Raw genomic sequence first — 13,372 nt, 5'->3', positions numbered from 1 at the left:
GTTTATACATCAATGATGAAATCTTAACATTGCAACACATGCCAATACGGCCGGGTTAGCTTACTAAAGTGCAATTTTAAATTTCATACAAAATATCCTGCTGAAAACGTCTCGGTATGATGACGCCTGCGCGTGACGTCACGGATTGTGGAGGACATTTTGGGACAGCATGGTGGCCAGCTATTAAGTCGTCTGTTTTCATCGCAAAATTCCACAGTATTCTGGACATCTGTGTTGGTGAATATTTTGCAATTTGTTCAATGAACAATGAAGACAGCAAAGAAGAAAGCTGTAGGTGGGAAGCGGTGTATTGCGGCCGACTGCAGCAACAACACAAACACAGCCGGTGTTTCATTGTTTACATTCCCGGAAGATGACAGTCAAGCTTTACCATTGGCCTGTGGAGAACTGGGACAACAGAGACTCTTACCAGGAGGACTTTGAGTTGGATACACAGACATGGTACCGTGAGTACGCATGCAGCTGCGGCTTCCAAACATTTGATCGCTTGCCCGTACGTCCGTGCCGCTATGTGCATGTCACGTACGTAACTTTGGGGACTTTGGGGAAATATATGTGCTGTACGAACTTTGGGGAGGTGAATGGTACTTTGGGTTGTGGGATTGAGTGTGTTGTGCAGGTGTTTGAGTTGTATTGGCGGGTTATATGGACGGGAGGGGGGAGGTGTTTGTTATGCGGGATTAATTTATGGCATATTAAATATAAGCCTGGTTGTGTTGTGGCTAATAGAGTATATACATGTCTTGTGTTTATTTACTGTTTTAGTCATTCCCAGCTGAATATCAGGTCCCACCCGCCTCTCACAGCATCACCCCTATCTGAATCGCTCCCACTGCCCTCTAGTCCTTCACTCTCACTTTCCTCATCCACGAATCTTTCATCCTTGCTCAAATTAATGGGGAAATCGTCGCTTTCTCGGTCCGAATCGCTCTCGCTGCTGGTGGCCATGATTGTAAACAATGTGCAGATGTGAGGAGCTCCACAACCTGTGACGTCACGCTACTCGTCTGCTACTTCCGGTAGAGGCAAGGCTTTTTTATCAGCTACCAAAAGTTGCGAACTTTATCGTTGATGTTCTCTACTAAATCCTTTCAGCAAAAATATGGCAATATCGCGAAATCATCACGTATGACACATGGAATGGACCTGCTATCCCCGTTTAGATAAGAAAATCGCATTTCAGTAGGCCTTTGTACTTATTAATGCCTTATTCGGCATGGCCTTATTATAACCCTAACCCTCTAACCCTGGCCCTAACCTGCTAACCCTAACCAAATAACTCTAAATTAAGTCTTTGTTACTTAGAATATGTTCCCCATACTAAAGTGTTACCAAAAATATATAACTTTGTCTTGAATTTGAAAAAAATTTTATTTTTTTTTTTTCACTAAAGAAGGGTTCGGTGAATGGGCATATGAAACTGGTGTCTTCCTTACTGTATATTTAAACAATTTATGTTGGTTCGTTCATTTTAGGCTATTCATTTTTTTTTTTGGTGCATATTTTGAGTGCCAAATTTTGTAATTTAACATGATGAGTAGATCACGTGACCATTGCTTTGGGTTCGGATTACACTGTTGCATATTGGGGTGAGGGAAAAACTTACGATGATGCAACCGATTTTGAAGTTTCAAAGAACTCGGTGCTGACCTTGTGTGTGGGGACTTGATTGTGGGCTAAAAATTGAATTTGTGATGGACTGACTCGCTATAAATTTTAGTTGAACGTTGATTAACATGTTTATTATAATCATATAACTTATACACATAACTAATAGTGATTCTTGATTTGTACTTTTGTTCCATCACAGATAGTGTCAAACCTTATAATAACTTGATCGTACCTATTATGAAACTTTAGGTAACACTTTAGTATGGGGAACATTTCCACCATTAATTAGTTGCTTATTAAAGAAACAAAGACCGAATTTAGAGTTATTTGGACACTAGGCGAACATATAAGGGTTAGGGTTACTAATAAGCAATAATTCTGAGGTTATTGAGGGAAGACTCTTAGTTAATGGTTGTATAATAAGGCCATGCAGAATAAAGCATTAATAAGTACTTAATAATGACTAATTAAAAGCCAATATGCTACTAATTTGCATGTTAATAAGCAACTAATTAATGGTGAATATGTGTTCCCCATACTAAAGTGTTACCAAACTTTATTATGTACAGTAGTAATAGACTATATATTAAGCCGTATTTGCTGTATTATCTGCAAGAAGGATTTCATGTGATTCTGTGTTGAAATTTAATTTGAATAATATTAATTGTACTTAACAAATGATGTTGATTTTTGTTACCCTTAAATTGACGTACTGATTCATGTCGTACTTTCAAATTAATTGATTTAAAATAATTACCGTTATTATTACATAACAAAACCTATTTTTTCTGCTTCATTGTTTAGGAAGCTTTCCAGTGATACCAACCTTTTTGAAAGGGTGGTAAATGGTTATGACATTTTGAAAGTTGGATTTGGTTGGTAGAGCGGCCATGCCAACAACTTGAGGGTTCCAGGTTCGATCCCCGCTTCCGCCATCCTAGTTACAGCTATTGCGTCCTTGGGCAAAACACTTTGCTCACCTAATCCCAGTGCCATCCACACTGGTTTAAATGTAACTTAGATATTGGGTTTCACTATGCACCTGGGGATAGGTTGATTGACAACACTAAATTGGCCCTCGTGTGTGAATGTGAGTATGAATGTTGTCTGTCTATCTGTGTTGACCCTGTGATGAGGTGGTGACTTGTCCAGGGTGTACCCCGCCTACCACCCGAATGCAGCTGATAGACTCCAGCACCCCCCGCGACCCCGAAAGGGACAAGCGGTAGTAAATGGATGGATGGACTATGTGAAGCGATTTGATTTACAAACCCCGTTTCCATATGAGTTAGGAAATTGTGTTAGATGTAAATATAAACGAAATACAATGATTTGCAAATCATTTTCAACCCATATTCAGTTGAATATGCTACAAAGACAACATATTTGATGTTCAAACTGATAAACACTTTTTTGTTTGCAAATAATCATTAACTTTAGAATTTGATGCCAGCAACACGTGACAAAGAAGTTGGGAAAGGTGGCAATAAATACTGATAAAGTTGAGGAATGCTCATCAAACACTTATTTGGAACATCCCACAGTTGTGCAGGCTAATTGGGAACAGGTGGGTGCCATGATTGGGTATAAAAGCGGCTTCCATGAAATGCTCAGTCATTCCCAAACAAGGATGGGGCGAGGATCACCACTTTGTCAACAAATGTGTGGGCAAATTGTTGAACAGTTTAAGAAAAACCTTTCTCAACCGGCTATTGCAAGGAATTTAGGGATTTCACCATCTACGGTCTGTAATATCATCAAAAGTTTCAGAGAATCTGGAGAAATCACTGCACGTAAGCAGCTAAGCCCGTGACCTTCGATCCCTCAGGCTGTACTGCATCAACAAGCGACATCAGTGTGTAAAGGATATCACCACATGGGCTCAAGAACACTTCAGAAACCCACTGTCAGTAACTACAGTTGGTCGCTACATCTGTAAGTGCAAGTTAAAACTCTCCTATGCAAGGCGAAAACCGTTTATCAACAACACCCAGAAACGCCGTCGGCTTCACTGGGCCTGAGCTCATGTAAGATGGACTGATACAAAGTGGAAAAGTGTTCTGTGGTCTGACGAGTCCACATTTCATATTGTTTTTGGAAACTGTGGACGTTGTGTCCTCCGGACCAAAGAGGAAAAGAACCATCCGGATTGTTATAGGCGCTACGTTGAAAAGCCAGCATCTGTGATGGTATGGGGGTGTATTAGTGCCCAAGACATGGGTAACTTACACATCTGTGAAGGCGCCATTAATGCTGAAAGGTACATACAGGTTTTGGAGCAACATATGTTGCCATCCAAGCAACGTTACCATGGACGCCCCTGCTTATTTCAGCAAGACAATGCCAAGCCATGTGTTACATCAACGTGGCTTCATAGTAAAAGAGTGCGGGTACTAGACTGGCCTGCCTGTAGTCCAGACCTGTCTCCCATTGAAAATGTGTGGCGCATTATGAAGCCTAAAATACCACAACGGAGACCCCCGGACTGTTGAACAACTTAAGCTGTACATCAAGCAAGAATGGGAAAGAATTCCACCTGAGAAGCTTAAAAAATGTGTCTCCTCAGTTCCCAAACGTTTACTGAGTGTTGTTAAAAGGAAAGGCCATGTAACACAGTGGTGAACATGCCCTTTCCCAACTACTTTGGCACGTGTTGCAGCCATGAAATTCTAAGTTAATTATTATTTGCAAAAAATAAATAAAAGTTTGAGTTTGAAAATCAAATATCTTGTCTTTGTAGTGCATTCAATTGAATATGGGTTGAAAAGGATTTGCAAATCATTGTATTCCGTTTATATTTACATATAACACAATTTCCCAACTCATATGGAAACGGGGTTTGTACTAGAGAAATGCGCTGTATTAATATAATTCACTTAACAAAAATGTCACACCTAAAATCTTGATCCCTATTGGATTAGTACTAAGAAGTTGACCAGAAATAGTGCATTTTGTCTATAGTAAAATATGTATCACAGTAAAACCTAACTTATATCAGTGGAATCACCTTTTACAAGTCATGTCTGATAATACTGTTTTTTTATGTAAATCAATGAATCTTTGAAATTTTACACACATACCTAATTATAGTAACCAGTACCACAATAGTATAACAATTATAACACTACTAGGTATCTGCAGAACATTGAACTACACTGTCTGGTGAATGAGAATTAGATGTAATTTACTATTCAGCAAAGTAGCGGGTGACGCCAACATTGGTATATTCTTCTTTGTGTTCCAGCAGCTGAGCCAAAGCATCACTCAGGTAAAACAGCACATTAGTCTCCGCTGTGAATGACACAACAACATATTTCACATTCAGCGAACTGTTGTTTGAAAGACCTGCAAATGTGAAGAAAACACAACTCACCGAGGTATTCGTCAACCGTGACAGCTGGGTTAAAACAGTTCATTCCTGACGTCATATAGCGATTAAACCTCTAAAAATGAAGACAGTAATGAAAGCAAAATCCTGTACTCGCTAACATTGGTTGTCTTTTTGCAAGCTATTACATTTCCGCCCTGTCCGGATATGGCGGTTTCTAGGACAAACCGGATATTGTGAGTCACATTTTTAATTGTCGTTAAGAAACACAAGCTCGAAAGATTCGTTCTGTCACTTCACGGTGACGTCATGTAAAAATAGTATTTTTCTTCTTTCGGGTTATTGTCGTACATAATGAAAAATTTAGATAGCTATAAACAAGTGGAAAAAAGTACAAACATTATTTAGCCAAATTCCAACCAAAGAAACTATTGTTGTCTCCTGACCTCAAAACGTTACACCCGAGGGCGGGGTTTGGTTTTTGAATTTCGACCAATCAGTGTGAATGTCGTGACGCACACAGATTTCAATGCCAGTACTTTACCAATATGAACAATTACAACTATAGCGAGAAGCAAGGTTTGTCTAAAGGTCGTTAGTTGATGCAACAAAACTGGCTTTGTTGAATACAAATATGGGTTTTTTTAAAATAAACTCCTCTCTCAGACCCCCCCCTCGTTCTCGGCCCTGGAGACAATTCAAATTTATGAAACAAGTCAGACGTCATCAACGAGTGACAAAACCGGAAGTAATGCTGAGCTTGTCAGATAAAACAACCCACATTTCTTCCAAAAATACACATTACGTTGATGTATTGCATATTAGCCCATCAATAGAACATATAAGAACTACGAAAAAACAAATTAACTTAATTGGTAGATAATGCAGTGTTGATTTTATTGTTTACCGGAAATCGTAACCTAGGTTGTGCTGATGACCATTATATAAAACTTGATAGAAGTCCTATGTACTAAAGAGGCTCTTTTAAAGGATCAGGTTGTTGTGGATCGACTCCCTAAACCAATTTGAGTCTTCTGGCTCCCAAATGACTCCATGTAGTTTTTGGTTGTTCAATTTGGCACACGTCAAAATGTATTCATAATGTTAATATGATTATATAGCTATAACTTTTTTTTTCTTCTTAATTAACATATTCATTCTTTATTTCATACTGATTTTCTTCCACTGCTTTTGTTAAAACGGTTTCTAGGAAAGGAGTGTATTTGTGGCCTTGACTTTTGGTGACAATATAAACATAAATAATGCTGTTCTTTCACATTAACAATCGTTTGCACTACCCTTAACACCCTTGCGAACTACTGTGGGAAATGTTGGCGTTCCGGCTGTCATGTCTTTCTATAAATCGATGTTACAAATCTCACAAACATCACAAAAACATTGAGTTGAGTTGAGTTTGAGTTTATTTGGAACATGCATGCATACAACATGATAGATCACAATTTCCAGTTTCTCTATTCAACATGTTCGAAAAGGAGGAGGAAGAAGCAGAGCTTATTTAATCCTACCCCTTCTCCTTTACATAGCAGTTGCTAACACTTTTGTTCACTTCCTGTTTTCAATTTATTCACAATATACTCCATAAGTAATAACAATTAAAATAAATAAATAAATAATAAGTGAAATAAGTTATATTTCATATGGTGAGATGAGTAAGATTATCTAGAAAATTCATGGATGGATGAGATAAATTCAGAATGTTCATCATGGTTCTTCTTTGTACTTTGTAAACACTTTAAGTTTAAAGAGTTTCTTGAAGTGGATCATATTAGTACATTGTTTGATTTCTTTGCTTAATCCATTCCATAATTTAATACCACACACTGATATACTGAAGGTCTTAAGTGTTGTACATGCGTACAAATATTTTAAATTACATTCTTCTCTAAGAACTGTTGTACATTCTTAGGTAGCAGTAGTTTGCTTTGTGTATAATTTTAGCTGTATGCAAATTCACTATGTCGTGAAATTTCAGTACTTTTGATTCAATAAATAAAGGGATAGTATGTTCTCCATATCCAACATTATGTATTATTCTAACTGATCTTTTTTGTAACACTGTTAGTGAATGAAGTGTACTTTTGTAGTTATTTCCCCATATTTCTACAAAATAACTCGGATATGGTAACACTAGCGAGCAGAAGAGAATATGAAGTGATTTTTGGTGTAGAACATGTTTTGCTTTATTCATTATTGACGTGTTTCTCGCGACTTTATGTTGTATGATTTTTTTACATGAGATTTCCAGTTCAATTTATCATCAATCATTATACCTAGAAATTTGGTTTCATTTACTCTTTCAATTTCTATTCAGAATCAGAATCAGAATCAGAATCAGAATAGTTTTTATTGCCATTGTTTGAGAACGGGTTCACAAACTCGGAATTTTTCTTGGTGCAATCGTGCAACATAAAATACATGTCACACATATAACATCCATCCATTTGTATTTGTGTTTGACTTTCTCTTCTACTGTTACCATCCATCCATCCATCCATTTTCTACCGCTTATTCCCTTTGGGGTTGCGGGGGGCGCTGGAGCCTATCTCAGCTACAATCGGGCGGAAGGCGGGGTACACCCTGGACAAGTCGCCACCTCATCGCAGGGCCAACACAGATAGACAGACAACATTCACACTCACATCCACACACTAGGGCCAATTTAGTGTTGCCAATCAACTTATCCCCAGGTGCATGTCTTTGGAGGTGGGAGGAAGCCGGAGTACCCGGAGGGAACCCACGCAGTCACGGGGAGAACATGCAAACTCCACACAGAAAGATCCCGAGCCCGGGATTGAACCCAAGACTACTCAGGACCTTCGTATTGTGAGGCAGATGCACTAACCCCTCTGCCACCGTGAAGCCTCTACTGTTACCAAATAGCATTATTTTTGTTTTACTGAGATTCAAAGATAGTCTGTTTTTGTCAAACCATCCCTTTTAATTTTTAGTTTGTTTTTAAAGTTTTACATGGACTGGCACCTCGGTATATCTCGGACTTCATCCAAATTTACACTCCTACGCGCGCTCTGAGGTCCGAGTGCCAGCTCCAGCTCGTGGTGCCCAAGACCAGACTTAAATCCAGGGGAGACGGGGCCTTCTCTGTGGTCGGCCCTAAGCTCTGGAACACTCTGCCCCTCCATGTTCGAGTGTTTTAAGTCTCGTCTTAAGACCCACTTTTATTCTTTGGCTTTTAACGCTACGTGAGTGGTCCTCTGTTGTCCTCTGTGGTTTTTTTTTTGTTTTTTTTTTAGAAATTATGATTTCTATTTACTGTTTTAATTGTTTTTTTTCCTTTAAAATCGTTTTTAATCATATTTATTTTTATATTGTTTTCATATTGGTTCTATATTTTTTTATTTTTTGTTTTTATTCTGTCATTGGTGGAGCTAAGAACAATATTTGATTATTGTTTTTAATATTGTTTTTAATATTATTTTTAATATTGTTTATAATCCATCCATCCATTTTCTACCGCTTATTCCCTTTGGGGTCGCGGGGTGCGCTGGAGCCTATCTCAGCTACAATCGGGCGGAAGGCGGGGTACACCCTGTACATTATAATATTATTTTTAATTTTGTTGTGCAGCACTTTGGAAACGTTGTTGTTTAAATGTGCTATATAAATAAAGTGGATTGGATTGGATTGATTGGATTTAATTTGTTCATTTCTTCTGTTATTATTTGTATTAGCTTCTGTGTGTTCTCTCCTGAACAAAACGCTGTTGTATTATCCGCAAATAATACTAACTTTAACTCTTCTGTAACTTTACAAATGTCATTTATATAGAGATTGAACAATTCATGGACGATAATCCAGACACAAACGACCGGCTCCCGACGTTCACATCAAAGAGCGTGCTTTAAGTGCAGCATCGTTCGCGAACGACCCATCACAACGCCTAAAGTCAATGCATTTTCGCCTTCGTCTCCTCGGACAACTCGCATCGTATTGTCTCCTACGAGCCCCCAAAAACAGGTATTACATCCACTTCAAAGTATTGTCTCGCCTTAATTAAAATGTGTATTCTACGCATAGCCGGCATAATATAGCGATGTTTGACGATGTGCGTTGCGTTGATCGGCCTGTTTGTGTTGGCGCCGATGGTTAGCTCACATAGCAGCTAAAGGCGGCCACGGTGCGCTGCAAACATCACGCATTTCCCACGGGAACCTGCTCGATGACACACGTAGCCACGTATGTTTGACAGCTGCTGTGTATTGTCATTTAAATGTCAATATATAGTGCTTGTCTTTTTATCTGCGGAAGTGTCTTTCATGCTAATTAGCGCGGTGAGCTGCTAGTGTAGCATGTTACAACTGCTGCTGATGTACAACGATCACCCGCCTTTTAACACACACTTCTATCATCTTGCCCACAAACTCCATCTTAAGTCTCCTTCCAAAATGTCTCTGGTCTTATTTGTTGTGTGTTGTTTTGTAGTCATGTGACCATATGTGGTACTGATGCTTGCTGTCCAAACATGAAACATATCGATACCAACGTCTGTATTGTCTTCCTGTTTAAAAAACCATATGTGTGAATGCTCCAAAGCATTCACACATATGTTTTTCTACACCAAAATTAATCTATTTATTCTTATTACTGTGTGAATGCGGTGGTGACTTGTCCAGGTTGTACCCCGCCTTCCGCCCGAATGCAGCTGAGCTCCAGCACTCCCCGCGACCCCAAAAGGGACAAGCGGTAGAAAATGGATGGATGGATGCGCCAAAGCATTCACACTAGGGCATGGGTGTCAAACTCTGGCCCGCGGGCCAAATTTGGCCGTGTAATTTAATTTGGCCCTTGAGGCAATATCAAATTAACATTAGAGCTGGCCCGCCGGTATTATACAGTGGCAGTGCCGCTGTAACACCGCATTCACTGCTAATACTCATACTTGCCAACCCTCCCGATTTTCCCGGGAGACTCCCGAAGTTCAGTGCCCCTCCCGAAAATCTCCCGGGGCAACCATTCTCCCGATTTCCACCCGGACAACAATATTGGGGGCGTGCCTTAAAGGCACTGCCTTTAGCGTTCTCTACAACCTGCCGTCACGTCCGCTTTTCCTCCATACAAACAGCGTGCCGGCAAAGTCACATAATATATGCGGATTGTACACACACATAAATGAATGCAACTCATACTTGATCAACAGCCATACAGGTCACACTGAGGGTGGCCATATAAACAACTTTAACACTGTTACAAATATGCGCCACACTGTGAACCCACACCAAACAAGAATGACAAACACATTTCGGGAGAACAACCGCACCGTAACACAACATAAACACAACATAGCAAATAACCAGAACCCCTTGCAGCACTAACTTTTCTGTGACGCTACAATATACACCCCCGCTACCACCAAACCCTGCCCATCTCATTGTTATTTTATTTGAAAATGTATTAGCCTGTGGAAAAAGTTACTGTTGATATTTACATCAGAAGGCTGCAAATAGAAAAGAGGCATTACATTTTTTATTTAAATTGTATTTAATATACCATTGATGTTTTTTTGTTTGTTTTTTGAAAGTTGATTTTGCACTATTAAGTTATATAAGCGTTGATTGTTCCATATTCAGTGTTAAAGCAAATTTGTTCAACCTTGGCCCGCGGCTTTGTTCAGTTTTACATTTTGGCCCACTCTGTATTTGAGTTTGACACCCCTGCACTAGGGGTGTGGGAAAAAATTGATTCGAATTCGAATCGCGATTCTCACGTTGTGCGATTCAGAATCGATTCTCATTTTTAAAAAATCGATTTTTTTATTTATTTAAAAAAAAAATATTTTAATTTTTTTAATTTTTTTTTATTAATCAATCCAGCAAAACAATACACGGCAATACCATAACAATGCAATCCAATTCCAAAACCAAACCCGACCCAGCAACACTCAGAACTGCAATAAACAGAGCAATTGAGAGGAGACACAAACACGACACAGAACAAACCAAAAGTAGCGAAACAAAAATGAAAATTATCAACAACAGTATCAATATTAGTTACAATTTCAACATAGCAGTGATTAAAAATCCCTCATTGACATTATCATTAAACATTTATAAAAATTAAAAAAAAAGAACAATAGTGTCACAGTGGCTTACACTTGCATCGTATCTCATAAGCTTGACAACACGCTGTGTCCAATATTTTTACAAAGATAAAATAAGTCATATTTTTGGTTCATTTAATAGTTAAAACAAATTTACATTATTGCAATCCGCTGATAAAACATTGTCCTTTACAATTTATAAAAGCTTGTTACAAAAATCTACTACTCTGCTTGCATGTCAGCAGACTGGGGTAGATACTGCTGAAATCCTATGTATTGAATGAATAGAGAATCGTTTTGAATCGGGAAAAAAAAATCGTTTTTGAATCGAGAATCGTGTTGAATTGAAAAAAAAATCGATTTTTGGGATCATTTGGGATGTCTGTTGTGATTTCCCTTCCTGGTATCATGACCCGCCCTATCTTGCCCCTGATTGGCCTAATTTCAACCAATCTTGACTAATCATAGTAAACAACCAATCATGGATGTTCTTTTACGTGCAAGCACGTCTTGGAAGGAGGAAGGGGAGGGGTTTAGTAGCCCGTGGAGGGGGAGCGGGGGAGAACAAGGAACATTACAAATAAGCGGCGTTTGGTCATTTTAACGTGAAATAAATTATATCAATATTACGATATTTTCTTAATTCATATCTTGTTTAAAAATATATCGATACATCTTGCAAACTCGATATATCGCCCAGCCCTAATATATCTATATATATATGTATATGTAGTAATGGGCACATTGATAAAAACCTGTAATATTTACGTGTTTAGCTCATTTTAGGCATACGGCGGTGTAGGGCTGGGCGATATATCGATATACTCGATATATCACGGGTTTGTCTCTGTGCGATATAGAAAATGACTATATCGTGATATTCGAGTATACGTTCTCACACAGTTGCTTTTAGCTGCGGGCATTACACTACAGGCTCTTCCCACTCTTTGTCTCTCCTTCTCACAGAGACTTAAACAAGCGCACCTTCTTACATACGTCACAAACGCATACGCCCTCGCGGAGCAGAGAGGTAGCAGCATGGGTATCATTAGCTGTGGTGCGAGTGGTAATACGAGAGAAAGAAGGTGTGAATCTGGTAACAAATGAAAGAAGAATTAATTCCCAAGAAAAACAGCAGGGTGTCCATCTTCTGGCGGTGGTTTGGCTTCAAGTGGGAATATGTGTAACAGACAACCGTCATTTGTCAAGTGTGGGGCAAAAGCGTTGCTACAAAAAGTAGCATTACTGTTAATATGTAGCATCATTTGAAAAGTCGCCTGGTAGAGAATGAAGAGTGCTTACTCCGCACGTCAACATCTCCGTTCGGTGCCACACCAACAAAATGCAGAGGCAACCATTTCCACATCAACACCGTATGAAAAAAATAGTACACAACATAAGGAGATAACGTCCGCCGGAACTTACCACATAGCGAAGGACGTACACTATTTGAGTTATTATTATGCAGCTCATATTTATTTGACAGTTATTGAAATATCTTGTGTGACATCCTGCACAAAAGTGCACTTTATTTGTTTTAAACTATTGTAGTGGCGTTCTGTACAAAAAGTGCACTTTAATTTAGTGTTGTTTTGATATGTAATCTTAGTGACATCATTCACAAAAGTGCACTAATAGCTTGTTTTAAAATGTCTCTGACAATCTTGCACTTTCTGTTTTGAATGACATGTATGTTTGTGCCACTGCTTAATAACTGTTTAATAAATACACTTTTGGTAAATTGACTTAGTTTTGATTTCCCTCTATGCATGAAAGTTTAAAATGAGCATATAATAATGCAGTATGAACAAGAATGTTTTAATGTAGACACGTAGAATCATCATACTGGTGTGATTATATGCATCAAGTGTTCATTCAAGGCTAAGGCAAAATATCGAGATATATATCATGTATCATGACATGGCCTAAAAATATCGAGATATTAAAAAAAGGCCATATCGCCCAGCCCTACGGCGGTGTAATAATTTAAACACATAACTACGTTCTCTTTTTCCTTCGACAACAGCACTGATTACTCACTGCGGACATCATGAGAGCCAGCAAACATAATAAAATATCACTAACTGTACAATGTCTGCTCTCACTGGGATGCCGACTGCTAGGATGTTGAGATATTCTCGTTTAGATGAAAAAATGCTTCCTTATCCTCGCAAAGAAAAAAGGGGTGTGGAACCAAGCGTCTTTTTGTGTCTTTCTCGTCATTCTCGGATCTAAATTGGATGCCATAGTTGACCAACTTGTTGGATTATGTCCTCATCCTTCTACTATCCAGGTGAGAGACATTACTCATGATCTAGAATAAACTTTCACCAGCT

General features: G+C 38.7%; 2 protein-coding genes across 6 annotated transcripts in view; one reads left to right on the top strand and one right to left on the bottom strand.

Moving 5' to 3' along the window:
- The window catches only part of cstpp1 (centriolar satellite-associated tubulin polyglutamylase complex regulator 1), a 28,865-nt gene extending 23,662 nt beyond the window's left edge, over nucleotides 1–5,203 (bottom strand). Inside the window, exons 1-2 of one of the 2 annotated variants that reach the window (XM_061969784.2) lie at nucleotides 5,006–5,203; nucleotides 4,821–4,923 (exon numbers count right to left, since the gene is read on the bottom strand). In XM_061969784.2, the coding sequence (XP_061825768.1) occupies nucleotides 4,821–4,923; nucleotides 5,006–5,060 (158 nt within the window). In that variant the 5' untranslated portion in view covers nucleotides 5,061–5,203. The remainder of the gene's footprint in view (nucleotides 1–4,820; nucleotides 4,924–5,005) is intronic. The other variant, XM_061969783.2, reaches the window with a different exon arrangement.
- Nucleotides 5,204–8,812: 3,609 nt separating this feature from the next.
- ckap5 (cytoskeleton associated protein 5) overlaps nucleotides 8,813–13,372 on the top strand; it is an 86,623-nt gene continuing 82,063 nt past the window's right edge. For all 4 annotated transcript variants that reach the window (XM_061969788.2, XM_061969786.2, XM_061969787.2 and 1 more), the window contains exon 1: nucleotides 8,813–8,956. The gene's annotated coding sequence lies outside the window, so the exon portion shown is untranslated. The remainder of the gene's footprint in view (nucleotides 8,957–13,372) is intronic.

This window comes from Nerophis lumbriciformis, linkage group LG10 (assembly GCF_033978685.3).
Source record: "Nerophis lumbriciformis linkage group LG10, RoL_Nlum_v2.1, whole genome shotgun sequence".
Classification (NCBI taxonomy): Eukaryota; Metazoa; Chordata; class Actinopteri; order Syngnathiformes; family Syngnathidae; genus Nerophis; species Nerophis lumbriciformis.
Note: the sequence above shows the minus strand (reverse complement) of the source record. Positions and strands in the feature narration are given on the sequence as shown.